The 27,735-nt window shown below is 49.7% G+C and overlaps 4 protein-coding genes across 5 annotated transcripts; 1 reads left to right on the top strand and 3 right to left on the bottom strand.

Annotated features, from left to right (window-relative positions):
* Window positions 1-371: 371 nt before the first annotated feature.
* On the bottom strand, window positions 372-11,511 carry Muc12Ea (Mucin 12Ea). The gene has a single exon (XM_089473454.1). The coding sequence runs from the start codon at window positions 11,364-11,366 to the stop codon at window positions 564-566; it is 10,803 nt and encodes a 3,600-aa protein (XP_089329580.1). The 5' UTR covers window positions 11,367-11,511; the 3' UTR covers window positions 372-563.
* Window positions 11,512-13,461: 1,950 nt separating this feature from the next.
* Window positions 13,462-22,689, bottom strand: na (sodium leak channel non-selective protein na). Of its 2 annotated transcripts, none has more exons than XM_089473968.1 (16): window positions 22,408-22,689; window positions 20,999-22,129; window positions 20,813-20,925; window positions 20,635-20,745; window positions 20,428-20,571; window positions 18,832-20,364; window positions 18,636-18,761; window positions 18,207-18,545; window positions 17,376-18,126; window positions 17,009-17,308; window positions 16,746-16,940; window positions 15,689-15,875; window positions 15,365-15,619; window positions 15,034-15,307; window positions 14,806-14,968; window positions 13,462-14,735 (listed from the first exon to the last, which is right to left on the bottom strand). In XM_089473968.1, exons 2-16 carry the CDS (start codon window positions 22,031-22,033, stop codon window positions 13,950-13,952), a joined length of 6,312 nt encoding a protein of 2,103 aa, XP_089330094.1. In that variant the 5' UTR covers window positions 22,034-22,129; window positions 22,408-22,689; the 3' UTR covers window positions 13,462-13,949. The 2 variants fall into 2 exon arrangements, with proteins under 2 accessions (XP_089330094.1, XP_089330093.1); XM_089473967.1 differs by having other exon boundaries at window positions 18,207-18,572.
* Window positions 22,690-22,750: 61 nt separating this feature from the next.
* Window positions 22,751-27,192, top strand: LOC108618304 (plasminogen receptor (KT)). Its single transcript, XM_018014279.2, has 3 exons — window positions 22,751-22,957; window positions 23,014-23,254; window positions 23,320-27,192. Exons 1-3 carry the CDS (start codon window positions 22,865-22,867, stop codon window positions 23,451-23,453), a joined length of 468 nt encoding a protein of 155 aa, XP_017869768.1. The 5' UTR covers window positions 22,751-22,864; the 3' UTR covers window positions 23,454-27,192.
* Tat (Tyrosine aminotransferase) lies at window positions 24,144-27,161 on the bottom strand. Its single transcript, XM_018014244.2, has 4 exons — window positions 26,879-27,161; window positions 25,304-25,818; window positions 24,941-25,234; window positions 24,144-24,882 (listed from the first exon to the last, which is right to left on the bottom strand). The coding sequence occupies exons 1-4, from the start codon at window positions 27,159-27,161 to the stop codon at window positions 24,535-24,537; spliced, it is 1,440 nt and encodes a 479-aa protein (XP_017869733.1). The 3' UTR covers window positions 24,144-24,534.
* Window positions 27,193-27,735: the final 543 nt, after the last annotated feature.

Genomic DNA, 27,735 nt, shown 5'->3' on the forward strand with positions numbered 1-27,735 from the left:
TGTAGTCCCAACCTAAAATCAATAAAGAAATAAATCGGGCAACTTATATTTTAATAATTCCTGCACAAGTCTATACTATTTGAAATGCGCCTTTTGTGAAATGTATAGGGAAGTTCTAAAAAATTTGTATATATTAATCTGCATTTAAAATGAAATAGTTATGGCACCTTAATTTCCGATTCTCGATAAGGCTTTTAATCGATAACAAAATAACGGGAACAGTTATCGATTTTTGGAAAGAAACTCGATCTGCGCGTGTTATAAGACAGATAGACAGACGGACAGGGCTAAACGGGCTCATACTGTCGCCCTTCACAGCCAAGCCTCCTTCTGTCAGTTCCATAAATTTTCACAAAAACAATATACCGTGATTTCGCATTTTCAATCGGTTCAGGGTATAATAAAAATATATATATAACAAGCACATATAACAATTTCAAACAAGTTTAATAGCATACAAAGAATTGACGCTGTCAGAAGATGTTAAAATAATATGGGCTCTATATCAATTTAATTTTGCTTTCGGTCTTGGTAGAGTACAAAAATCGCTTTCCTAAACACACCTAGAAAATATTAAAAGGTGGTAAGGATTCGGTTGTACTCGGTAAAGTTGGATTTATAGTCGACGAATCTGGACTGGTCGATCTAGTGGATATGGTGCTTGGTCTGCTTGGCCTTTGCGTGGGTGGTGTCCTACGGCTCGGTCTATTTGTGGTGGAGCTCGGTAAAGTGGGCCTTGAAGTCGAAGAATCTTGACTTGTCGATCTAGTGGATATGGTGCTTGGTCTGCTTGGCCTTCGTGTTGGTGGTGTCCTACGGCTTGGTCTATTTGTGGTGGAGCTCGGTAAAGTGGGCCTTGTAGTCGAAGAATCTTGACTTGTCGATCTAGTGGATATGGTGCTTGGTCTGCTTGGCCTTTGCGTGGGTGGTGTCCTACGGCTCGGTCTATTTGTGGTGGAGCTCGGTAAAGTTGGATTTATAGTCGACGAATCTGGACTGGTTGATCTAGTGGATATGGTGCTTGGTCTGCTTGGCCTTCGCGTGGGTGGTGTCCTACGGCTTGGTCTATTTGTGGTGGAGCTCGGTAAAGTGGGCCTTGTAGTCGAAGAATCTTGACTTGTCGATCTAGTGGATATGGTGCTTGGTCTGCTTGGCCTTTGCGTGGGTGGTGTCCTACGGCTCGGTCTATTTGTGGTGGAGCTCGGTAAAGTTGGATTTACAGTCGAAGAATCTGGACTGGTCGATCTAGTGGATATGGTGCTTGGTCTGCTTGGCCTTCGCGTGGGTGGTGTCGGACTGCTTGGCTTACTAGCCGTGGTGGAGGATGGCTTTTCACTCGTTGGCTTAGTTGTTGAGGTACTTCCCACTGTTGGCTTGACAGTCGAAGGCTTCTGGGTGCTTGACTGAGCTGTAGTTGAGCTTCCGATAGTTGGCTTGGCAGTCGAAGGCTTCTGGGTGCCCGGCTGAGCTGTTGAGGTACTTCCGATAGTTGGCTTGGCAGTCGACGGCTTCTGGGTGCTTGGCTGAGCTGTAGTTGAGCTTCCGATAGTTGGCTTGGCAGTCGAAGGCTTCTGGGTGCCCGGCTGAGCTGTTGAGGTACTTCCGATAGTTGGCTTGGCAGTCGACGGCTTCTGGGTGCTTGGCTGAGCTGTAGTTGAGCTTCCGATAGTTGGCTTGGCAGTCGAAGGCTTCTGGGTGCCCGGCTGAGCTGTTGAGGTACTTCCGATAGTTGGCTTGGCAGTCGAAGGCTTCTGGGTGCTTGACTGAGCTGTTGAGGTACTTCCGATAGTTGGCTTGGCAGTCGACGGCTTCTGGGTGCTTGGCTGAGCTTCAGTTGTGCTTCTGATAGTTGGCTTGGCAGTCGAAGGCTTCTGGGTGCTCGGCTGAGCTGTTGAGGTACTTCCGATAGTTGGCTTGGCAGTCGACGGCTTATGGGTGCTTGGCTGAGCTGTAGTTGTGCTTCCAACTGTTGGCTTGGCAGTCGAAGGCTTCTGGGTGCCCGGCTGAGCTGTTGAAGTACTTCCGATAGTTGGCTTGGCAGTCGAAGGCTTCTGGGTGCTCGGCTGAGCTGTTGAAGTACTTCCGATAGTTGGCTTGGCAGTCGAAGGCTTCTGGGTGCCCGGCTGAGCTGTTGAAGTACTTCCGATAGTTGGCTTGGCAGTCGAAGGCTTCTGGGTGCTCGGCTTTACTGAGGATGGCTCTTCGCTCGTCGACTGAGCTGTAGTTGTGCTTCCAACTGTTGGCTTGGCAGTCGACGGCTTCTGGGTGCCCGGCTGAGCTGTAGTTGTGCTTCCAACTGTTGGCTTGGCAGTCGAAGGCTTCTGGGTGCCCGGCTGAGCTGTTGAGGTACTTCTGATAGTTGGCTTGGCAGTCGACGGCTTCTGGGTGCTTGGCTGAGCTGTAGTTGTGCTTCCAACTGTTGGCTTGGCAGTCGACGGCTTCTGGGTGCTTGGCTGAGCTTCAGTTGTGCTTCTGATAGTTGGCTTGGCAGTCGACGGTTTCTGGGTGCTTGGCTGAGCTGTAGTTGTGCTTCTGATAGTTGGCTTGGCAGTCGACGGCTTCTGGGTGCCCGGCTGAGCTGTAGTTGTGCTTCCAACTGTTGGCTTGGCAGTCGAAGGCTTCTGGGTGCCCGGCTGAGCTGTTGAGGTACTTCTGATAGTTGGCTTGGCAGTCGACGGCTTCTGGGTGCTTGGCTGAGCTGTAGTTGTGCTTCCAACTGTTGGCTTGGCAGTCGAAGGCTTCTGGGTGCCCGGCTGAGCTGTTGAGGTACTTCCGATAGTTGGCTTGGCAGTCGAAGGCTTCTGGGTGCTTGACTGAGCTGTTGAGGTACTTCCGATAGTTGGCTTGGCAGTCGAAGGCTTCTGGGTGCTCGGCTGAGCTGTTGAGGTACTTCCGATAGTTGGCTTGGCAGTCGAAGGCTTCTGGGTGCCCGGCTGAGCTGTTGAGGTACTTCCGATAGTTGGCTTGGCAGTCGAAGGCTTCTGGGTGCTTGGCTGAGCTGCAGTTGTGCTTCCAACTGTTGGCTTGGCAGTCGAAGGCTTCTGGGTGCCCGGCTGAGCTGTTGAGGTACTTCCGATAGTTGGCTTGGCAGTCGACGGCTTCTGAGTGCTTGGCTGAGCTGTAGTTGTGCTTCCAACTGTTGGCTTGGCAGTCGAAGGCTTCTGGGTGCCCGGCTGAGCTGTTGAGGTACTTCCGATAGTTGGCTTGGCAGTCGACGGCTTCTGGGTGCTTGGCTGAGCTGTAGTTGTGCTTCCAACTGTCGGCTTGGCAGTCGAAGGCTTCTGGGTGCTTGGCTGAGCTGTAGTTGTGCTTCTGATAGTTGGCTTGGCAGTCGACGGCTTCTGGGTGCTTGGCTGAGCTGTAGTTGTGCTTCCAACTGTTGGCTTGGCAGTCGAAGGCTTCTGGGTGCTTGGCTGAGCTGTAGTTGTGCTTCCAACTGTTGGCTTGGCAGTCGAAGGCTTCTGGGTGCCCGGCTGAGCTGTTGAGGTACTTCCGATAGTTGGCTTGGCAGTCGACGGCTTCTGGGTGCTCGGCTTTACTGAGGATGGCTCTTCGCTCGTCGACTGAGCTGTAGTTGTGCTTCCAACTGTTGGCTTGGCAGTCGAAGGCTTCTGGGTGCCCGGCTGAGCTGTTGAGGTACTTCCGATATTTGGCTTGGCAGTCGAAGGCTTCTGGGTGCTTGGCTGAGCTGTAGTTGTGCTTCTGATAGTTGGCTTGGCAGTCGACGGCTTCTGGGTGCTTGGCTGAGCTGTAGTTGTGCTTCCAACTGTTGGCTTGGCAGTCGAAGGCTTCTGGGTGCCCGGCTGAGCTGTTGAGGTACTTCCGATAGTTGGCTTGGCAGTCGACGGCTTCTGGGTGCTCGGCTTTACTGAGGATGGCTCTTCGCTCGTCGACTGAGCTGTAGTTGTGCTTCCAACTGTTGGCTTGGCAGTCGAAGGCTTCTGGGTGCTTGGCTGAGCTGTAGTTGTGCTTCCGATAGTTGGCTTGGCAGTCGACGGCTTCTGGGTGCTTGGCTGAGCTGTAGTTGTGCTTCCAACTGTTGGCTTGGCAGTCGACGGCTTCTGGGTGCCCGGCTGAGCTGTAGTTGTGCTTCCAACTGTCGGCTTGGCAGTCGAAGGCTTCTGGGTGCTTGGCTGAGCTGTAGTTGTGCTTCTGATAGTTGGCTTGGCAGTCGACGGCTTCTGGGTGCTTGGCTGAGCTGTAGTTGTGCTTCCAACTGTTGGCTTGGCAGTCGAAGGCTTCTGGGTGCTTGGCTGAGCTGCAGTTGTGCTTCCGATAGTTGGCTTGGCAGTCGAAGGCTTCTGGGTGCTCGGCTTTACTGAGGATGGCTCTTCGCTCGTCGACTGAGCTGTAGTTGTGCTTCCAACTGTTGGCTTGGCAGTCGACGGCTTCTGGGTGCCCGGCTGAGCTGTAGTTGTGCTTCCAACTGTTGGCTTGGCAGTCGAAGGCTTCTGGGTGCTTGGCTGAGCTGTAGTTGTGCTTCCAACTGTTGGCTTGGCAGTCGAAGGTTTCTGGGTGCTTGGCTGAGCTGTAGTTGTGCTTCTGATAGTTGGCTTGGCAGTCGACGGCTTCTGGGTGCTTGGCTGAGCTGTAGTTGTGCTTCCAACTGTTGGCTTGGCAGTCGAAGGTTTCTGGGTGCTTGGCTGAGCTGTAGTTGTGCTTCCAACTGTTGGCTTGGCAGTCGAAGGCTTCTGGGTGCCCGGCTGAGCTGTTGATGTACTTCCGATAGTTGGCTTGGCAGTCGACGGCTTCTGAGTGCTTGGCTGAGCTGTAGTTGTGCTTCCAACTGTTGGCTTGGCAGTCGAAGGTTTCTGGGTGCTTGGCTGAGCTGTAGTTGTGCTTCCAACTGTTGGCTTGGCAGTCGAAGGTTTCTGGGTGCTTGGCTGAGCTGTAGTTGTGCTTCCAACTGTTGGCTTGGCAGTCGAAGGTTTCTGGGTGCTTGGCTGAGCTGTAGTTGTGCTTCTGATAGTTGGCTTGGCAGTCGACGGCTTCTGGGTGCTTGGCTGAGCTGTAGTTGTGCTTCCGATAGTTGGCTTGGCAGTCGACGGCTTCTGGGTGCCCGGCTGAGCTGTTGAGGTACTTCCGATAGTTGGCTTGGCAGTCGAAGGCTTATGGGTGCTTGGCTGAGCTGTAGTTGTGCTTCCAACTGTCGGCTTGGCAGTCGAAGGTTTCTGGGTGCTTGGCTGAGCTGTAGTTGTGCTTCTGATAGTTGGCTTGGCAGTCGACGGCTTCTGGGTGCTTGGCTGAGCTGTAGTTGTGCTTCCAACTGTCGGCTTGGCAGTCGAAGGCTTCTGGGTGCCCGGCTTTACTGAGGATGGCTCTTCGCTCGTCGACTGAGCTGTAGTTGTGCTTCCAAATGTTGGCTTGGCAGTCGACGGCTTCTGGGTGCCCGGCTGAGCTGTTGAGGTACTTCCGATAGTTGGCTTGGCAGTCGAAGGCTTCTGGGTGCTTGGCTGAGCTGTAGTTGTGCTTCCAACTGTTGGCTTGGCAGTCGAAGGCTTCTGGGTGCCCGGCTTTACTGAGGATGGCTCTTCGCTCGTCGACTGAGCTGTAGTTGTGCTTCCAAATGTTGGCTTGGCAGTCGACGGCTTCTGGGTGCCCGGCTGAGCTGTTGAGGTACTTCCGATAGTTGGCTTGGCAGTCGACGGCTTCTGAGTGCTTGGCTGAGCTGTAGTTGTGCTTCTGATAGTTGGCTTGGCAGTCGAAGGCTTATGGGTGCTTGGCTGAGCTGTAGTTGTGCTTCTGATAGTTGGCTTGGCAGTCGACGGATTCTGGGTGCCCGGCTGAGCTGTTGAGGTACTTCCGATAGTTGGCTTGGCAGTCGACGGCTTCTGAGTGCTTGGCTGAGCTGTAGTTGTGCTTCCAACTGTTGGCTTGGCAGTCGACGGCTTCTGGGTGCTTGGCTGAGCTGTAGTTGTGCTTCCAACTGTCGGCTTGGCAGTCGAAGGTTTCTGGGTGCTTGGCTGAGCTGTAGTTGTGCTTCTGATAGTTGGCTTGGCAGTCGACGGTTTCTGGGTGCTTGGCTGAGCTGTAGTTGTGCTTCTGATAGTTGGCTTGGCAGTCGACGGATTCTGGGTGCTTGGCTGAGCTGTTGAGGTACTTCCGATAGTTGGCTTGGCAGTCGACGGCTTCTGAGTGCTTGGCTGAGCTGTAGTTGTGCTTCTGATAGTTGGCTTGGCAGTCGACGGCTTCTGAGTGCTTGGCTGAGCTGTAGTTGTGCTTCCAACTGTTGGCTTGGCAGTCGAAGGCTTCTGGGTGCTCGGCTGAGCTGTTGAGGTACTTCCGATAGTTGGCTTGGCAGTCGACGGCTTCTGAGTGCTTGGGTGAGCTGTAGTTGTGCTTCTGATAGTTGGCTTGGCAGTCGAAGGCTTCTGAGTGCTTGGCTGAGCTGTAGTTGTGCTTCCAACTGTTGGCTTGGCAGTCGACGGTTTCTGGGTGCTTGGCTGAGCTGTAGTTGTGCTTCTGATAGTTGGCTTGGCAGTCGACGGATTCTGGGTGCTTGGCTGAGCTGTTGAGGTACTTCCGATAGTTGGCTTGGCAGTCGACGGCTTCTGAGTGCTTGGCTGAGCTGTAGTTGTGCTTCTGATAGTTGGCTTGGCAGTCGACGGTTTCTGGGTGCTTGGCTGAGCTGTAGTTGTGCTTCTGATAGTTGGCTTGGCAGTCGACGGCTTCTGAGTGCTTGGCTGAGCTGTAGTTGTGCTTCCAACTGTTGGCTTGGCAGTCGACGGTTTCTGGGTGCTTGGCTGAGCTGTAGTTGTGCTTCTGATAGTTGGCTTGGCAGTCGACGGATTCTGGGTGCTTGGCTGAGCTGTTGAGGTACTTCCGATAGTTGGCTTGGCAGTCGACGGCTTCTGAGTGCTTGGCTGAGCTGTAGTTGTGCTTCTGATAGTTGGCTTGGCAGTCGACGGTTTCTGGGTGCTTGGCTGAGCTGTAGTTGTGCTTCTGATAGTTGGCTTGGCAGTCGACGGCTTCTGAGTGCTTGGCTGAGCTGTAGTTGTGCTTCCAACTGTTGGCTTGGCAGTCGAAGGCTTCTGGGTGCTCGGCTGAGCTGTTGAGGTACTTCCGATAGTTGGCTTGGCAGTCGACGGCTTCTGAGTGCTTGGGTGAGCTGTAGTTGTGCTTCTGATAGTTGGCTTGGCAGTCGAAGGCTTCTGAGTGCTTGGCTGAGCTGTAGTTGTGCTTCCAACTGTTGGCTTGGCAGTCGAAGGCTTCTGGGTGCTTGGCTGAGCTGTAGTTGTGCTTCTGATAGTTGGCTTGGCAGTCGACGGCTTCTGGGTGCTTGGCTGAGCTGTAGTTGTGCTTCCGATAGTTGGCTTGGCAGTCGACGGCTTCTGGGTGCCCGGCTGAGCTGTTGAGGTACTTCCGATAGTTGGCTTGGCAGTCGAAGGCTTCTGAGTGCTTGGCTGAGCTGTAGTTGTGCTTCCAACTGTTGGCTTGGCAGTCGACGGCTTCTGGGTGCTTGGCTGAGCTGTAGTTGTGCTTCCAACTGTTGGCTTGGCAGTCGAAGGCTTCTGGGTGCCCGGCTGAGCTGTTGAGGTACTTCCGATAGTTGGCTTGGCAGTCGAAGGCTTCTGGGTGCTTGGCTGAGCTGTAGTTGTGCTTCTGATAGTTGGCTTGGCAGTCGACGGCTTCTGGGTGCCCGGCTGAGCTGTAGTTGTGCTTCCAACTGTTGGCTGAGCTGTAGTTGTGCTTCCAACTGTTGGCTTTGCAGTCGAAGGCTTCTGGGTGCCCGGCTGAGCTGTTGAGGTACTTCCAACTGTTGGCTTGGCAGTCGAGGGCTTCTGGGTGCTTGGCTGAGCTGTAGTTGTGCTTCCAACTGTTGGCTTGGCAGTCGACGGCTTCTGGGTGCTTGGCTGAGCTGTAGTTGTGCTTCCAACCGTTGGCTGAGCTGTAGTTGTACTTCCAACTGTTGGCTTGGCAGTCGAAGGCTTCTGGGTGCCCGGCTGAGCTGTTGAGGTACTTCCGATAGTTGGCTTGGCAGTCGAAGGCTTCTGGGTGCTTGGCTGAGCTGTAGTTGTGCTTCTGATAGTTGGCTTGGCAGTCGACGGCTTCTGGGTGCCCGGCTGAGCTGTAGTTGTGCTTCCGATAGTTGGCTTGGCAGTCGACGGCTTCTGGGTGCTTGGCTGAGCTTCAGTTGTGCTTTCAACTGTTGGCTTGGCAGTCGAAGGCTTCTGGGTGCCCGGCTGAGCTGTTGAGGTACTTCCAACTGTTGGCTTGGCAGTCGAGGGCTTCTGGGTGCTTGGCTGAGCTGTAGTTGTGCTTCCAACTGTTGGCTGAGCTGTAGTTGTGCTTCCAACTGTTGGCTGAGCTGTAGTTGTGCTTCCAACTGTTGGCTTTGTAGTCGACGGCTTCTGGGTGCTTGGCTGAGCTGTAGTTGTGCTTCTGATAGTTGGCTTGGCAGTCGAAGGCTTCTGGGTGCCCGGCTGAGCTGTTGAGGTACTTCCGATAGTTGGCTTGGCAGTCGAAGGCTTCTGAGTGCTTGGCTGAGCTGTAGTTGTGCTTCCAACTGTTGGCTGAGCTGTAGTTGTGCTTCCAACTGTTGGCTGAGCTGTAGTTGTGCTTCCAACTGTTGGCTTGGTAGTCGACGGCTTCTGGGTGCTTGGCTGAGCTGTAGTTGTGCTTCTGATAGTTGGCTTGGCAGTCGAAGGCTTCTGGGTGCCCGGCTGAGCTGTTGAGGTACTTCCGATAGTTGGCTTGGCAGTCGAAGGCTTCTGGGTGCTTGGCTGAGCTGTAGTTGTGCTTCCGATAGTTGGCTTGGCAGTCGACGGCTTCTGGGTGCTTGGCTGAGCTTCAGTTGTGCTTCCAACTGTTGGCTTGGCAGTCGAAGGCTTCTGGGTGCCCGGCTGAGCTGTTGAGGTACTTCCAACTGTTGGCTTGGCAGTCGAGGGCTTCTGGGTGCTTGGCTGAGCTGTAGTTGTGCTTCCAACTGTTGGCTTGGCAGTCGACGGCTTCTGGGTGCTTGGCTGAGCTGTAGTTGTGCTTCCAACCGTTGGCTGAGCTGTAGTTGTACTTCCAACTGTTGGCTTTGCAGTCGAAGGCTTCTGGGTGCCCGGCTGAGCTGTAGTTGTGCTTCCAACTGTTGGCTTGGCAGTCGAAGGCTTCTGGGTGCCCGGCTGAGCTGTTGAGGTACTTCTGATAGTTGGCTTGGCAGTCGAAGGTTTCTGGGTGCTTGGCTGAGCTGTAGTTGTGCTTCCAACCGTTGGCTGAGCTGTAGTTGTGCTTCCAACTGTTGGCTTGGCAGTCGAAGGTTTCTGGGTGCTTGGCTGAGCTGTAGTTGTGCTTCCAACCGTTGGCTGAGCTGTAGTTGTGCTTCCAACTGTTGGCTTGGCAGTCGACGGCTTCTGGGTGCTTGGCTGAGCTGTAGTTGTGCTTCTGATAGTTGGCTTGGCAGTCGAAGGCTTCTGGGTGCCCGGCTGAGCTGTAGTTGTGCTTCCAACTGTTGGCTGAGCTGTAGTTGTGCTTCCAACTGTTGGCTTGGCAGTCGACGGCTTCTGGGTGCCCGGCTGAGCTGTAGTTGTGCTTCCAACTGTTGGCTGAGCTGTAGTTGTGCTTCTGATAGTTGGCTTGGCAGTCGAAGGCTTCTGGGTGCCCGGCTGAGCAGTTGAGGTACTTCTGATAGTTGGCTTTGCAGTCGAAGGCTTCTGGGTGCCCGGCTGAGCTGTTGAGGTACTTCCGATAGTTGGCTTGGCAGTCGAAGGCTTCTGGGTGCTTGGCTGAGCTGTAGTTGTGCTTCCGATAGTTGGCTTGGCAGTCGAAGGCTTCTGGGTGCCCGGCTGAGCTGTAGTTGTGCTTCTGATAGTTGGCTTGGCAGTCGAAGGCTTCTGGGTGCCCGGCTGAGCTGTTGAGGTACTTCCAACTGTCGGCCTTGCAGTCGACGGCTTCTGGGTGCTTGGCTGAGCTGTAGTTGTGCTTCCGATAGTTGGCTTGGCAGTCGAAGGCTTCTGGGTGCCCGGCTGAGCTGTAGTTGTGCTTCCAACTGTCGGCTTTGCAGTCGAAGGCTTCTGGGTGCTAGGCTGAGCTGTAGTTGTGCTTCCAACTGTTGGCTTGGCAGTCGACGGCTTCTGGGTGCTTGGCTGAGCTGTTGAGGTACTTCCGATAGTTGGCTTGGCAGTCGAGGGCTTCTGGGTGCCCGGCTGAGCTGTTGAGGTACTTCCAACTGTCGGCCTTGCAGTCGACGGCTTCTGGGTGCTTGGCTGAGCTGTAGTTGTGCTTCCGATAGTTGGCTTGGCAGTCGAAGGCTTCTGGGTTCCCGGCTGAGCTGTAGTTGTGCTTGCAACTGTTGGCTTGGCAGTCGAAGGCTTCTGGGTGCTAGGCTGAGCTGTAGTTGTGCTTCCGATAGTTGGCTTGGCAGTCGAAGGCTTCTGGGTGCTAGGCTGAGCTGTAGTTGTGCTTCCAACTGTTGGCTTGGCAGTCGACGGCTTCTGGGTGCTAGGCTGAGCTGTTGAGGTACTTCCGATAGTTGGCTTGGCAGTCGAGGGCTTCTGGGTGCTTGGCTGAGCTGTAGTTGTGCTTCTGATAGTTGGCTTGGCAGTCGAAGGCTTCTGGGTGCTAGGCTGAGCTGTAGTTGTGCTTCCGATAGTTGGCTTGGCAGTCGAGGGCTTCTGGGTGCTTGGCTGAGCTGTAGTTGTGCTTCTGATAGTTGGCTTGGCAGTCGAAGGCTTCTGGGTGCTAGGCTGAGCTGTAGTTGTGCTTCTGATAGTTGGCTTGGCAGTCGAAGGCTTCTGGGTGCTTGGCTGAGCTGTTGAGGTACTTCCGATAGTTGGCTTGGCAGTCGAGGGCTTCTGGGTGCTTGGCTGAGCTGTAGTTGTGCTTCTGATAGTTGGCTTGGCAGTCGACGGCTTCTGGGTGCTTGGCTGAGCTGTTGAGGTACTTCCGATAGTTGGCTTGGCAGTCGAAGGCTTCTGGGTGCTAGGCTGAGCTGTAGTTGTGCTTCCAACTGTTGGCTTGGCAGTCGACGGCTTCTGGGTACTTGGCTTTACTGAGGATGGCTCTTCGCTCGTCGGCTGAGCTGTAGTTGAAGTCGAAGGCTTCTGGGTGCTTATGCTGGTTGTTTTAGCAGTTGTTTCTGCGGTTTCTTCTGTTAAGGTGCTAAGAGTGGTTTGATAGGTCGGTTTGGCTGTGGTGGCTTTTGAAGAATAGTAATTGGGACTAGTAACGTGATGTTCACAATTTGGCGTGGTGGGATGGTATTTGCATTTCGTTGGCGGTGGCCTTAAGGTCGTGTAGGTCGTCTTGTTGTTGCATGGATTGCGAAAATGCAATATGATCTCATTCGCTTTGTACCCGGGAGCAATGCGTATATGTGGCCCAAACAAAGTGAACGCTGCGCCCGTGGCGACTAGTAGGCAAAGTATGAGGAGTCTCATTGTAACAGAAGTGCACGCCCGTTTTCTTCTTTAAGTAGATCCTTTTGGGTCGAACAGCGAGCGAACAGCTTGATTCCACCCTGGATACTAACTGAAGCGGGCCCCAGTGCATAGTATTTAAATTATCTATAAATTTGCCCTACATATTTACAGGTATGACATTTTAGTGTCTAAATTTATATTCCCTATAAAAATAATTCGTATTACGGATGCATATGCAATTTTGAAGCACGCGCTTGCTCTATTGAACTATGATCTGGCTTGCGTAATACGCAATTTATCGTATGCGCAGGTCAGTGACGAGCTTTCGCTATTCCGACTATTAAAGGGCTAGCACGTAGCCAGGTTAGCCCGCGTGAATTAACTGTGGCCGGCACGAACCCAACCACTTGTTCTCAAGCGCTCCGAGAATGTGCACATTGCTATGCCTTTCCGTGATTTTCTGTGCCATAAGCCCATTCAAAACGCGAAATTAGGGTATTGTCGGTTCCACTAACGTACTTGTAACAGATGGAATAAGTATATTTGTACATATATAAATTCTTGACCAGAAATAGTAGCTAAGTCGATTTAGCCCAGTCTATACATCTGTCAGTAGGTATACAGCTCTGAACCTATAGGAGAAGGATACTTGAGGATGCATAATCTTCTATAGTCGCCACAGATAAAATTTTTTTTTTTTGCAACTGTCCCAGATCTTAAACGTCGATTTATGCGATCTTAAAGATATTATGTATATCAGTTTAACGAGCCTCATAGATTTTTAATATTTCCAATACAAATTTGTCAAAAATCAAGTGATGTGTATCCGTAGATAAGCTTTACGATCTTTTCATTTCTTTAATACCCATAACATTTCATATAGTGATCATAATCGATTATTATAATGATTGATTATTTAGAATTTTAATAAAACTTTTTAATAAAAGATATATAAATAATTAGAGACAGCTGCTTTGGATAATACATACATTGTATATCATTACATACTAGGGTATCTCCTAGTTGGGTACTCCCGACTACAACAATATGACATTGATGATGATATTTTACAGTTAAATTAGCTCAGAAAGAATTTCTATAGAGGTTCTACATGTTGCCGTAGCCTCACGAGTAGATTATTATTATAAAAATACAATATATCGCTTATGATTTAATACGTTTCGTCTATCTCAATATACTACGGCATAAGGAGCATTTCAAATATTCGTATACTTCATCTCTAAGCTAGATCTTCAAGAGTGACGAAATGCTAGGCATCGATAGATATAGAAATAAATAGAGATAGAGAGAGCAGAGCGCATAACAGAGAGCATGATAAATATTGTGGAAACCTAATATACTATTTTCTTTTTGTGAAGGTATATTAAATTATGTAAAGGCTTTTATTTCAGCTTTTCAATTTGGAGTGTGCTATAGTTTAGTATTTTTTTTATACTAACCTACATTATATAACTAGACATCCAAAAAGTATGCAATATTTTTGACGTCGTATTAGGTACGAATGTACAGCATACTTAGTTTTCAGTATATTAAATATAAATAAATATATAAATATACTATATACTATAAATATACTATATTTACATAAATTTATTTGGTATTATTATTTGTTATATGGGATTAGTTTAACATATATGACAAGACATTATTATTTAGAATATTTGAGAAAAGAAAACTAATTAAATATTATCTTTTAAAAAGATCCTATGGCTGACACCTTTTGAATCTTCTCTTCCTCGGCTCGTACCTTAAACCTCTGGCTGAGTCATTGCACGGACCACCAAGGCGATGAAAATGCCTCGCAGCTTGTGGCTGTATAACTACGGCCGCCTAGTTCACATATACCTTGGAAATTCGACTTAAGATCTGTGAGTGGACAACTTTTAATATATTTAAACAAATTTGTTATATGCCTTATAAAACTTGAAGAATCTAGCTCTTAAGCTGCAGTGTATAAACTTTTTGCAAACGAGAGTAATCGAATTACTTATAGGGTATATGTTCGAAAGCGAGGTATTCGGGAAGGCATCTGAATGTGCCTTTTGTGGCAATTTGTGAAAGGCTGAAAACAAATAAATAAAAGAGTGCGATATTTTGAAATAATATATGTATATATTTTTACGTTTCGTAGCAGATAACAGATATACAACATATCTAGAGGCTGGTTCGACTGGACCGCGCTTATTTCATTGTTTATTAATATAATATATTGGCATACACATATAACATACATATAAATATATGTATATAAATACTTTAACACTTAATTAAAGAAATACGACTAATCGAGAGTATCTACTTACAGAAGTACACAAGCAACAACAGAGACTAATGCCTAAGCACACACACACACACAACTATATATGGAATACGTTTTGTGCGTTACGTCCGAGCGCGGTAATATTTACATTCATTAGAACAAATGGTATATATGGTTCTGTAGGCCACTAGTTTGAGTTTGAGTTTGAACAGGCGACAAATCGTTCGTTTTCAATAAGGCGCTAATGCACGGCAATGATGGCTGAAAGCCCTCGCCTCAAATCAAATGCAACGGCTGGCCCTGAGGTCTGCCCTGCTGGCTCACACCTCCTCGTCACTGGCCTGCGAGCAGAGGACCTGCTCCTGCCACCAGTCGTGCACCTCATAGACGGCGTTCGCCTGATTGTTGAACGGCAGCAGCTTCCCGCTGCCCCCAATCAGCTGGCTAATCATAGCCGAGGGACTGCTGAGCGGTCCATGGTGATGCTGATGCTGATGCTGGTGATCCGCGTAGCTGTGCAGCGCCGCCGCTGCGGCCGCCGACGCATTTATTGCCGGATAGTGAAACTGCCCGATCTCGCTGTTGAGCTGAGAGAAGAAACTGGAGGCTTTGTTGCCGTCGCGCTGCTTGCCCAACTGGCCCAGCTGGCCGGTGTGGGGCAAGGTGGTCATCGAGTTCTTTTTGCGCTGCTGACTGCTGATGTGCAGTCGCTCCTTGTCGCTCAGCGTGGAGCGCTGCTGGGGATCGCTCGAGGTGGGCGCCAAGAACTTGCGGCCCGCCGAGCTGCCCGTCGAATCGCTGCGGTTGAGCGCGTACGCCCGCTTCCCAACGGCCATCACATAGCGGGCGTTCGAGACGTGCGGATCAGCATGAGGCGGCACCACGGCGCTACTGCTGGCATCCTTCTCATCGTTCTCCGTGGAGCTCAGTGTGGGCGAGAAGGCGTCGCTGGTGGGCGGACAGGTGCCAGCCACCGCACCGCTGATGGTGCTGATCGCTGACTTGTCTATGATGCCACCAGGCGCCTTGTCCTCTTGCACATTGGCGCGCATCACTATCTGCTCATTGGTGGCCCGTAATCCGGCGATAAGTGAGTTTTGCTGTTTCTGTGGATTGGATGATGAAATAGCAGTAAATCATAAAAGTTCTACAAATACTATTGTTATAGATGCTTACGCTAGCATTTTGCGCTCGGATCTTCTTGAGACAACCTTCGAGCCAGGTACGTATTGTCATCTTGGCCACCTCCTCCTCGACCAGGTACTCGAATTCCTCGCGTGCCAGCAGCTCCTCCAGCTGCAGCGCCTTTCGTATGTCAACGGAGCGATAGGACAACATACTGAGACGACCAAAAGTTTAGTTAATACCAATACTTAAGACCCGATCGACTGACTCTGGACCTACTTAATGACATCGTGAAAGGTTACATCCTCGCCATTGTGCAGCTTGTCCAGCTCGTAGCACATGTACTTGAACAGCAAGCGATCCTTTTGGGGATCACACTCGAGCCGGCCCTTCAATAGCCTCAAAATGAACTTGACCCGGCGAACCGGTATGACGCCCCGCTGGTGTATATCCACAATATTCCAAGTGTTCTGGAAATTGCGTATGTCTGCATACGAGAGCAACGCATCCTCCTCGTTCGAGTAGAACAGCGAAAAGTTCTCCATGATAATAGCTGTGAGAGAAATTTCGTGAGTAACTTTCGAATACCATAAATACGCTTAGTACCCACCCACAAGCAGATTGAGCACAATGTACGTGATTATGACGTAGAATGTGCAAAAGTAAATCAAGCTGGCCGTAAAATTGCCGCAATCTGTTTCCCAGTAGTTTTCACCCCTCGTGCAGTACGGCGGCTGTACCATGCAGTCGTGCATGATCTTATTCCAGTCCTCGCCTGTGACAATGCGAAACAGCATCGCAACACCTGTCACAGGTGATCCGAAGTTGGCGCGTCGCCCAATGCCTTCGCCATATTTAACGGTGCCTGAAACAGTCAATTCGAAAGTCAAAGTAGATATTCATGAAAATATTTCTGAAAGGGATGACGACTTACCAAACAGAATGGTGCCGGCTAATGCATAGAAGAAGACCAGCAGAAACATTCCAAAGATGATGAAGAATGACTTGCAGACGGACACGCCAACCGTTAGCATCAGCATCTTCAGCGTGGTATGCTTTCCAGTGATGGTAAAGAATCGCAGGATAACTACCATAAATCCAAAGAAGTACGACAAATCGTTCTGCAAAAACCAATATCAGAGAGGAGTAAAAAATATGTACATACATACATACATATGTTGATCAAATATGTATTTACTAATTATAATATATAATATAGAAAATATAAATGAATATTGAGAAAAGACCTAAGCCCCTATCCTTTATATATGGGGTATCCCTTATATAAATAATATAATACATATAATAATATTTATAAAATATAATAGATAATGAAGTAAGGCCTAAGACTCCGCAAAAAGGGTATCCTTAACTTTTGTATGACAATCTAATGACCAAATTTTAAGAAAGAAAACTCTAGTCGGGCATATCCGTCTGAGATATACCTCGAAATAGGTATATGTATAAGTAAAAGCAACTTTATAATATTCATAATGAATATTTGGAGAGTCGAGCTCCACAGAAACCTAAATTACAACTGAATTGAACTGAATTTTTCTAATTATTAAACGATAACATTACAACGGCAGTAGATATGGGTCTAGAAAAATATATTTAAGGACTTCAAGCATCTAGCTCTTGTAGGTTCTGAGATCAACGACAGAAAGACAGACATCCTTAGATCGAATCAGCTCATTTTCCTGATAAAAAATATAAATACTATTGGGCTTACCACGCCTCCTTTTGCCAGTTACATAGATTGATTTATCATTTTCTTAAGGCTCAGAGTATGAAAATCTGCATATCCTCAGATAACTAATGATCGACTTTTAATGATTTCATGGAAGCAGAAAACTGGAAGAATGATAGATAAGCAGACAGAGCTAGGACTAATCTTCTAATGGGTCAAGCCACGTTTTACTTTAGCCTCTTTCATTCAAGAAAATAAAATTATAGCCGGAATTCAACTCGATTCAAATGATCAGCCTTACCCTGAGTATAGTTTGCAGTATTATCCAGATGACGCCCGCGACGGTTACCAGCAAATCGTATCGATTGCGCCTGGATTGCCAGTAGCCACGGGGTGTGAATGCAATGTTCTTCATGACCACCTCGATGACGAAGACAAAGGTGAGGACGGCGCTCACAATCACGAGACGTTCCGTGTGCACTTCGCCCTTGATCCACTGCAATTGGGGTGGGAAGTGGGGGAGTTGAGATACTTCAATGCAAATCGGTAGGCAATTTCATTTACCGTTATGGACAGCAACATGCTGTTAATGAGCACCACCACAGCAATGACCCGCTTGAATATGATGTGCTGCGTAATATCGTAAGTAAAGGCACGAATCTTGCGTCCATCCGGACGTGGAGGCAAGTGCAGGGGCTGAGCGATTTTGAGACGTTTCTTGAGGTCGCACCATCGCCGCTGATCCACGGTGAGCAGGGCTGTGCCCTTGTTCTCCGAATAGTTGGCAATGACCACGCCCACGAACAGCGTCAGTCCGATCATGCAGCCCAAGAAGATGTAGATGTGAATGTAAATGGCATGGATCTGAGAATTGGATATGTTTAATACTACAAATAGAAGAAGGCAACTACTAGCATGGAGGTGACTTTACCGGTCCAACAGCCTTGATGAGTACATCGCGCACATCTAGCCAGCCCTTGAACGACAGCACCTCGAAGAGGGTGAGCATAGCATCGCCAATATTGTCAAAGTTGAAGCGACGCGGATTGGCCCAGACGCGCGGCACCAACATCGCCGGATAGGACTCGTCTGGACCCGGAGTCAGCTTCATTTTCGTAACAAAGACGCGTCGCATAAAGACGCCGACACAGTTCTCACGGCGCAGTATAGTCGGGTCGTTGCAGCGGGCCAAGCGTCCGCCGTACAGCTGTACGCCGTAGCTGGCAAAGATGAACATGAGCAGGATCAGCAGCGTGGATACCAATAGGATTTCCTTAAAGCCTCGGCACAGCTCATACACCACCTTACGCATGTGCGGAACAAGCGTAAAGATTCTCAACGGACGGACACAGCGCAGTATCATCAGCAGCTGGGCCGCCGAATTGGTGGGAATATTGTGCGGCATCCAGCACAGAAACGACGTGGAGACAACATAGATGAACACGTCCAGCGCTGCAGCGACGTCCTTGATATACGCCTTGGGCGTGAAGAACAAGCCATCGGCCAGTATCTTCATGGCCAGCTCCAGGCTCATGAAGATGACGAAGCCATATTCAGCGATCTGCAGCGTGGGATGATCCATCAGGCGGTAGCTGGGCGTCTCGAACATCATCGAGATGCACGAGAGCGTGGTGGCGAATATCATCACCCAGTCGAGATAGGTGACCAGACCTAGGAAGTTACTAATGGATGGATGGGCATGCGAATCATGCAAATGGGAATTAGGCACGTCCAGCTTGAGGCAACCTGAGGCGCTACTTACTGCAAGCTCTTGTACTGCACCTTGCGCTCCTTGCCGGTTAGGGGATCCTTCAGGCGCGCATCGTAGCGTGCGTGCACGATCTTCTGGCAGATCTTGCGGAAGCGACTCTCGCGCGGCACCAGAAACAGCGGCGTGTCGAAGAACGGATGGTTTTCCCGTAGATCTTCCTCGCGCTGATTGCGGCGCATTTCTGCCTGTTGGCGCTTCGCCTGCAGCAGCTTGATGTCCAGATCGTGAGGCCGGGCCCGGCCCGAGTTGGCACGTGGTGCGGCCGCAATGTCACCGTTCTCCATCAGATGCTCGTAGGTCTGCTTCAGCTTGATCGAACCGGAACGGACGCTGCGGCGTATCGAACGGGAGCCGAATCTGCGAATTGGTAGCGTACACACATCAAACGAATCATGCCGCCCACGGGCAAAGTTCACTTACTTTTTCTGATCGACGCGCCAGGGCTTCGAGTGCGTGATCGTGCCCTGGGACTTGAGGCCACCTTTGGTGCCCACCACGGGCAGCATCGCGGAGTCGCCCAGCATCAGGCGTTGATTATTGCTGTCACTATGGGCACGGAAGATTATCAAGCAATCTTATCAATAACTCAAAATAATATTAAATTCCCGTTACTCACTTAATGATGTGCGTGATTGCCAGCTTTCGGAGGCTACTGCCAGCGGCTCTCACCTTGGCCGTCTTGTTCATGATGCGCACCGGCTTCTGCTTGCGGAATACCACATTGGACTCCCAGCACTCGGACATGGGACGCTTACAGTTCTCGACAAGCGACGGATCGTCCGTCTCCAGTTCGATTACGAAATGCTTCATGAAACTCTCACGTACCTTGGGTAGTATAAAGTCGTTGGGAATACGGTGCAGAATGGTCATTTGTGGTGAGTCTGGGAATTTCTCAAAAATTCGTAGGCGAAATGGTAGAGTTTCTTTGATTTCGGCGCTTTGCTCGCGAAACTTGAGCTGCTTCAGCTTTTTTATGTCCTCGTCCAGCTCCAAATTATCCAAAATGACCGCCACGAAAAGACTGAGCACGATGAGCGTTACGAAAAGATGGTAGAGTATGAAGTAGACGGCGACAAGCGGTGTCAGCGTCTTGCTGGTGCGTATCATGGTCTCATCCATGACCTCCACCCACGCCTCCTGTGTCAGAATCTGGAACATGCTCATGAAGGCCTCCGGGAACGACTCGAACTTGGTGAAATCGCAGAGGAAACAAAACAGTTGCATTGAAATGCTGGAGCTGATGATCAGCAAGCACATGGTAAAGATGATCAGGGAGCCGAGCTTCTTGCCGGGCCCAAAGATCTTGTAGACAAAGCCCTCGAGCATGGGGGAGGCCTTAATCAGCCGCACGACCCGGAGCACTTGAAAGTACGTCAATCCAGACAAATAAAAGATGGGCACGATGTGCAGCGTGGTGCCAGCGGCCAGCAGGAGCTCGAACTTGTGTATTGAGTGCTTGTAGTAGCCGCGCCAGCCCAGGCAGTAGATCTTAAACAGTGTCTCGAGATCGAGCAGGCAGGTGAATATCACCTCGATGTAGTAATATCTCTCGTAAAAGACGTGACGAGGCCGGCCATCATGCTTGAACGCCATCGTGGCCGTCACAATGCCATTGGCCAGGATGACCGTCATGACCAGCATCCGGAAGTAGGGCGAGCGGAGGATGGCATGGCATGTCTCCGGTGCCAAGCCGCCGTGCTTGTTATCATCGATCGTGACCAATCGCCAGCCGGAGTCGTTGCCGCTGAGTATCTGGGAGGCGGCCGTCTTTTGGATATGCCCCCTGGCTCCCCACATCTGTTGAAACTGGACGCGTATCTCGTTGAAGGTCTCCGTGATGACAGCAATGAAGACGTTCTTCACCAGCCAAGCTAGGAAAAATATCATGGTGCTGAAGTAGAATGCGGCACGCCAGGCCGGCAGTGAGTCTATGGCCCGGTACATGATGAACACCCATCCCTCCTGCGAGGCGGCCTGATAGACCGTAAAAATACTCGTGGCAATGTCCTCGAAGCCATTGAAGCCAATGACATAGCTACTGAGGAAGTCCATCTTCATGCAACGCATTCCAGGTGAACACTGATAGCCGGAGTCTGGGTCCATGGAGCAGAAGGTGTCCGGTATAGCCAGCGAATTGATCGTGAGTATCCTAGTGAGAGACACACGAATGCTTAGAAGAGGGCTCACTCATTGCTATACTTGGCATACTTACGGCCTGCCCAGCAGATCATAGTTCGTATTATTCATGACGCAGTGATTCTTCAGCTCCCCGAAGAACTGTACGCCGAGCAGTCCGTATAGCGACATGAAGAATAAGAAGAAGAGCGTCACATTGTAGATTTGCTGACTCGAGCGTCTGGAAAAGAGGAGGCTCTAGCTGTCATCGACTGATTTCGAAAGGAGATGGCGCTTCACTTACTTGAAAATTTGATTGATGCGACTCTTGGGCATGCTGAACTTGAGGAAAACTCGCAGGAATCGTATCATAATCAGCGGACGTGGAGCACGCATAATAGATAGATACGAGAATCTGAAGAAGAAGAAGAAAAAAATGCTGGAAGTTTTTATGCAGTGAAATCGCATTGATGTTGACCTACTTTGGCACAATCTCAAGCACTTCGAATATCTGGAGTATGATGGAGACCCAGAGAAAGCTCACCATGGAGGCATCGAACTGGCACCAGTGATCCTTCAAGTAAGGCACCTCGCCCTGGCAAATAAATGGTTAGCTCAAACTCAAACAGAATGAACATTGCATGTTCCCATCATCCTAGTTAACTTACGTTCAGTACTCCACGAATGTGCATCTTGGCAATCATTTCGGCCGTGAAGAGCACCGTCACGGCCGTATCGGACACAAAGGTGATGTACTGCAACGAGGGATGGCGCTCGAAGGTCTTGGGCGTATTCAGCGAGACGGAGGCGAGTGAGACCAATGCACAGAGACGCATGAGCCGGCGCACCCACAGCTTGTTGACCCACTCGATGTCCGCGCTCTCGTTCAGCGACTCCTCCGGGCCGTAGTCGGCCAGAAAGGGTTCGCCGCCCTTGAGGCTCTGCTTCCTGCCGAGCATAATCTTATTGCCGATGCCAGTGGCGATGCCCAATCCGATCGGTGGCACGCCCGTAATGGCGGCGCTGCCCACAGTGCTGCTGATGCCACCGCAGATGCCCATGCCCGCCGCGGCGGCTCCACCGCCCAGGCCGCCAATGCCGCCCAGCAGATTGAGGCCGCCGCCAACGCCACCCACAGGACACACTGAGGCACCGGCTCCATTGTTGTGGGCATTGCTCGTGGATTGGCCACCGATGGCCGTTGACGCTCCCGCGCCTGCAGCCGTTGACAAGCCGCCAGGCTGCTGCTGCATCCCACCGTAGGCAGTGCTGCTGCCGCTGCCCGAGTTCACAATCGTGGTCGGACTGTTGAGCACGCTGGATGCATCTTGGCGTGTGCCCAATCCGTTGCAAGGACTGCTACCCGGCGATGGATTAAAGTTCAAATGGCTGATTTGCTGCTGCGAGCTGCGCAGATGCGAGTGCGGATGCTGATGCTGGTGCTGATGCTGGTGCGGATGCTGTTGGTGCTGCTGCTGTTGCTGCTGCTGCTGCTGTTGTTGCTGCTGCTGCTGCTGCTGCTGTTGATGGGAATGCGGATGCTGTTGGTGTTGCTGCGGTGTCAGGCTGTTTCCGCTGGAGGAACTGGTGCTGGCCGTCGCTGGCGTTGTGATGCCGCTGGCGGAGTGAAAGCTGCCGCTGCCTCCCGTCCGTTTATTACGAGCAGCTGCACCCAAGCGACGAATCTGTAAGCGGTCAATCATTCAAGCAGCGCATCTTGCTCCCGCCTGGGCCGTGAGTTATGTGAATATCCGTACCGCCAAGACAAAGGCGCAAATGTCTTCAACTTGTCAGCGTTTCTAAGTGTGTGTGCGTGTGGGAATAGACGTCAATTAGTCACAATTTCTACTACTGTCAATAGATAGGTATATGTATGTATGTATGTATGTATGTATGTATGTAGGTATGTATGTATGCACTCTGTGCCCCAAAGGCTGAAGCGCTTTCAACCCCCATGAGCAAGACAAGAGAGTGTCCTGCCTGCACACACTCACACACACATACGTATACACATTCACTAGTCTTGTTTACCACACACACTCACACATACACATATGTATGCACATATCGTACTCACATTTTCTTATCAGGTCTCTGCTTACATACTTTTGCTTTCAATCGGAATTTGCGCTTTTTTATCATTTGCCTCCATCTCAAGGGCGCGCAAAGTCAAACTGTTTTACTGTTTTACTGTTTTACCAGAACCGTCTCCTGTTCTGACTGCTCTTCAACTAAACAAAAAGTAAACGTAAATTATGAAAACGTAACGGCAAACTGCAATTGGAGAGCAACGAATGGGCGCTGGGAGCCAACGGTTATTCCAGGGACGTACACAGATGCAGACTGCTACGGCGGACTGCCTAACAGTTGACAACCTGCCAAACACAGGGTGTACGCGCTGGGTGTCCGGCGCCTGCGCACTGGCCGTGCCAAGAAACGGGTCGATGATGACCACACAGTAGTCATCAGACTTGTGGAGAGTAGTGTCACGTTTGGTGGGATAAACGGCGTGCGATTAAGTGCTTCAACTGAACATGGGCGGAACATCGTCGTCGCGCAATAAATCACAATCCGTGAGCTATCCGGAGCACGATGATCCGGCGTACCGCAAGTGCCAGGAGCTGAAGGCAAGTGCAATTATCTAATCTTGTGGTTTCTGCCAGTCTAACGAAACCCCATGCAGATGGAGCGCTGGATTCAGATGCACTACCAGATCAAGCAGCGGGAACAGGCCCTAGCCATTGCCCAGCATCGGGAGCTCTTCTACTGGCTGAGCGGCTTCTACATCAGCGCCGTCTGCGGCTGTGCCAACTATTACCAGAGGGTCAAGCGCGCCTCGGTGCTGGCACCGCTGCTGCCGCTCACCTTCGTCATGGGCTACTATGCGGACTGGGCGTACGGTAGTAAGCTGCACCGTATTCAGGGTACATCACCATCAAATCTCCCTCTCGCTCGCTCTATCATCGTCAATAATCACTCCATTTTACAGCCGAGGCGAATATAATCATGGAGCACGAGCAGGAGCTGCTGCACTGGCCGGGCGGACTACCGACGGTCGCCAGCATCGATGAGGCCCGGGTCGAGGTGCACATGGAAAAGAAAATGCATCCGCATCACATGTAGACAGACCAGTGTCCATACACGTACCCAATTTCCTCATCCAAGTGGCTCAAGTGGTTCATCTATTTTTCCGACTCTTTTGCTCAAAGTTATTATTACTCAATCGTACGTCACTTTTGCATCGGTAGTGCACTGTACATATATATGTACATATGTGTATGTATGTAGGCACTACATGTGTACATCAACTGTTGAAATACTCTTTTAAGCTCTTAAACTCTTTTCCTTCCCTATACTCTATATACATATATATATTTATATAGCTATATATAAAGGGTGCACCGTGTCTAGCAGGAGAAAGATTCATATTCATAGCAGAAGGATACATTAGCCATGTCATCTTTGCTTATAAATAAGTCTATAGGTATATATGCATGCATGTGTGTATGTACGACATGTGAATGCACAAATATGTACATGCATACGTACATACTCAGCTGGTATTCGCAGACACCTCCCATGCAGGACATTGCGAGTTGATATGATGCATGGCAACAAAGTATGTACACACATATACATACCTTTATACAATTGAATCCGGCTATAACGACTCTGCGCTTATAGCATTCGTCCAATGAAAATTCTGCTCCCTAGACAAACTTATATGGGTAAACATAGATGGCTATAGCGCCTTCCGTATATAAAGACGGTCCCCAGAGCATCGCTACAGCCGGATTCTACCGTATATGAGCGTTACTTTTAAGCATATTTATTCATTTACATATACTCTAAAAAAAAGAAAGGAAACGAAACAAGTTCACACATTCACATCATGATGTACGTCGATTCTCTTACAAGTTACCATCGGACTTACGTATATACATACTTCCTTATAAACAAGCATACAGATATTAATGGAGGAATGAATGTTTTTAAAGACAATACTTCTTATATTATACGTTTAGGTAATTATTGTAACACTAATGTATAACAAGCTAGCAATTGTAGCCTAGAGAGCATCTAATAAAGTATCTGTGTGAGTGTGTGTGTCTGTCTGTTAGCGTGTGCGTGTGTGTGTGTGTGTGAGTGTGTGTGTGTATAGTAACAGTACCAAACCAAGAACCCGATTTCAAATTCAATCCAATCAGTAGTGTATATGTCCATCCTCGAGCAGACCGTCCTCGATCCGCGTCCGGTTGTCCTTCTTGTAGTGCGTGTCGCAGAACTCGGCGATGCGCACGCAAGCCTCCTCGAGCATCGCGGCGGGGACTGTGAGCACGATGCGTATGTAGCCCGGATAGGAGAAGCAGCTGCCGGGCAGGCAGAAGACGCTCTGCTCGTTGACCAGCTCCTGCACGAAGTGCGTGTCGTCCTTGAAGGCCAGAAAGCGCTCAATGCAGACGCCAATCATCATGTACATGGCGCCGTTCGGCATCACGGGATTGAGTCCGGGCACCGTCTTCAGCATCTTGTACGCCAGCTGGGCATTGGTCTATGTTGAATATGAATATTATTATTGGGAATTAGTGTTTATTCCAATGTTCACTCACGTGAAGCACCTCGATGACGCTATCAAAGTAGGACTGCGGCGTCTTGGTCAGTATGTCGGGTAGTGCACCCTGGATGATGGTGTTCGTGCCGAGAATGCGGCCGCACATGTTCTTGAGGCCGTTGAGTGCGGTGCCCAGACGCTTGTGATGGTCATGCACAATGATCCAGCCCATGCGCCAGCCGGGCACCAGGAAGCGCTTAGTGAGACCGCCGCACGAGAGCACCGGCACCTCGCGGGTGAGGCTGCTAACCGCCACGTGACGCGAGCCCGGAAACACAAAGTGCTCATAGATCTGATCAAAGACAAGAAAAAAGGAAGGCAAGTGGTAAAGGGATCGTCGAGCGATTCAATGAGCACTAACCTCATCGGCGATTATGGGCAGATAGTGGCGCTCGCAAATGGCAATCAGCTCCAGCAGGTGCTCCTCATCGTAGACGCTGCCGCAGGGATTGCTCGGATTGTTGATCAGCAGCGCGGCTGTATTCGCATCGATCAGGCTCTCCAGCTGCCGGAGATCGGCACGCCACTGCTTCTCCGGCAACAGTTCGTAGTAGCGCACCTCGATGTCCAGGCCCTCGGCCAGGGTGTGGTAGAGGCAGAAGCCCGGCCGCGGCACCAGTATGTTCTGGCCGCGCTCGGCCAGCGCCAGTATGCAGTACTCCAGGGCCGACGAGCAGCCGCTGCAGAGCAGCACGTCGCTTGGATCGATTGTGCCGGCAGGACGCTGATGTGCACTGTACTTGGCCACCGCCTGGCGCGACGCCTCATGGCCCTGGGTGTGGGCATAGCCATTGAACTTGCCGCTCTCCAGCGAGCGGAGCACAGCCTTCATGGTCTCATCGGCCGCCTTCAGGTTGCCGAACGTCGTGGGATCACCTACGAAATGAGATGAACTATGTAGAACTACTCTGTCTTCAACTCGCAGAAGATCTCTGGGAGAAGGCCAGCCCTAGCAGTGTGTGCATACACTCTGGATCCTAACTGATTTTCTCCGACCCGGCCTAAAACTCGTTTCGCGTATTTTTGCATGTTTCCGCCTTGTCATTGCGTCCCATGTGGGACAACAATATTCCACCTTCTAAGCAAATTCGATTCTTGATCTTGCTCCAAACAGGTGAAACTACATTTTATGCAAATGCATCGAAAACGCGCGCGCGCGCGCGACGCCATGAAAAATATATTAAAAACAACAAAAATAACAATAACAAAAAAAAAAAGAATAAATAATAATAATAATAACAATAATAATAATATGTAACAGAGCTCGAATTGTGGCTTTGGAACAGCCCTATTAATTTGGAATTAATTAAGAAGCAATACGCAATAGGCGAGCATCATAAGAATGCAGATGAAACTGAAGAAAGTTTCATGTGGAAAAACAATTTCTTTTTAATTACCTCGATGTAGATCTAGATATTTATAGATATATTACTGGTCCATAATATAAATAATATTTAAATCAATAATTTTTTTTTTACATTTGACAAAACGAAATGAATTCCATGTTCCATGTGGAAAAACAATTTATTTTTAATTGCCTCAATATAGATCCAGATATTTATAGATATACATATTAGTATTCCATAATATTTAAATAAATATTTTTACATTTGACAAAATGAAATGAATTCAGCTGCTCGAGTATTTCACGAAACTAGTTTCAGTTGAGCCCAAAATAATACGATTTAATATTGATAAAAAAAAAAAAATAGATGAAGCTCGAGATTTTGGAGCTGCCTCTCGAAAGGGCCAACCGGCTAGCCAGCGAGCCCCCTCAGAGACAAGCGAGATTTGGCACATCTATATCGATATAATCAATTCAAATATATGTGTGTAATTTTATGGCACAGAAAGTAGAATTTTAAAATATTCTAAGGCGACGATCAGACGATCAGATCGACTCTAGAGCTGGTAAACTCTCTATGAAGGAACTTACCTATGGACAGGGGTATCATGGGCTTCTGTGGATTGGGCTTGATCTGCAGCGCCTCGACAATGTTGCGAATGCGATTGTGTGTGTTGAGGGACAGAGACGAGCCCTTGATCCGCCACTCAGTGCGATGCTGGCCATCATCTTCTAACTTCTGCAGGTGCAGCTCCTGGACGAGCGACTCGTTAATGACTGCGACTCCGCTGCTGGGAGCTGCTGCCGGAGAGTTGGCGTGGCTGCTGCGGCGGCTTTCAAACTTGTGATCTTTGCTGGTAGCAGTGCTAAGCATTATCACCAGAGCAGGGTATGAACGATTTTTGGCACAGAAAAAAACAAAAAACAAAAATACAAAAACAACCAAAAGCCCAAAGGAATGTCGAGAATTGAAACCAATTTGAGGCAGTTGCCGGACACGCGCTTATGGCTTCTCGGCGGGGCGGGACAGTTCAGTATTCAAATGAATGTAAAATTGGAATCCTGATTTTCATTCCACACAAGCATTGGTGATGCAATCTCGATGATGGGTCTCTGGTCTGTGGTTGGGATGCGTTGGCGTATCGTATTAGGTCGATGCGAATTCTGGTCTAAATCAAAACTGATTTACTCGGCTGATCTCTTGGTGCTTTTATCGGCTCTGGCTGCGCCGCTTGGCCGCTTTAATATATACGCGATATATATGTACGATTTTCTAAGACATACATATATACATACATACATACATACATTCATACATACGTATATATGTACGGCACCGCACGCGCTTCGGCCGGGCCCGAGCCGAAGAACAACAACAGCTGCAACTTCGGCTTCGGCTGCTGCTCGGGCCCATCCACTGATTTGAATACTGTTGTGGATCGGTCGAT

This window comes from Drosophila arizonae, chromosome X, assembly GCF_054131065.1.
Source record: "Drosophila arizonae isolate 15081-1271.41 chromosome X, UAZ_ARI_1.0, whole genome shotgun sequence".
In the NCBI taxonomy this organism is placed as follows: domain Eukaryota; kingdom Metazoa; phylum Arthropoda; class Insecta; order Diptera; family Drosophilidae; genus Drosophila; species Drosophila arizonae.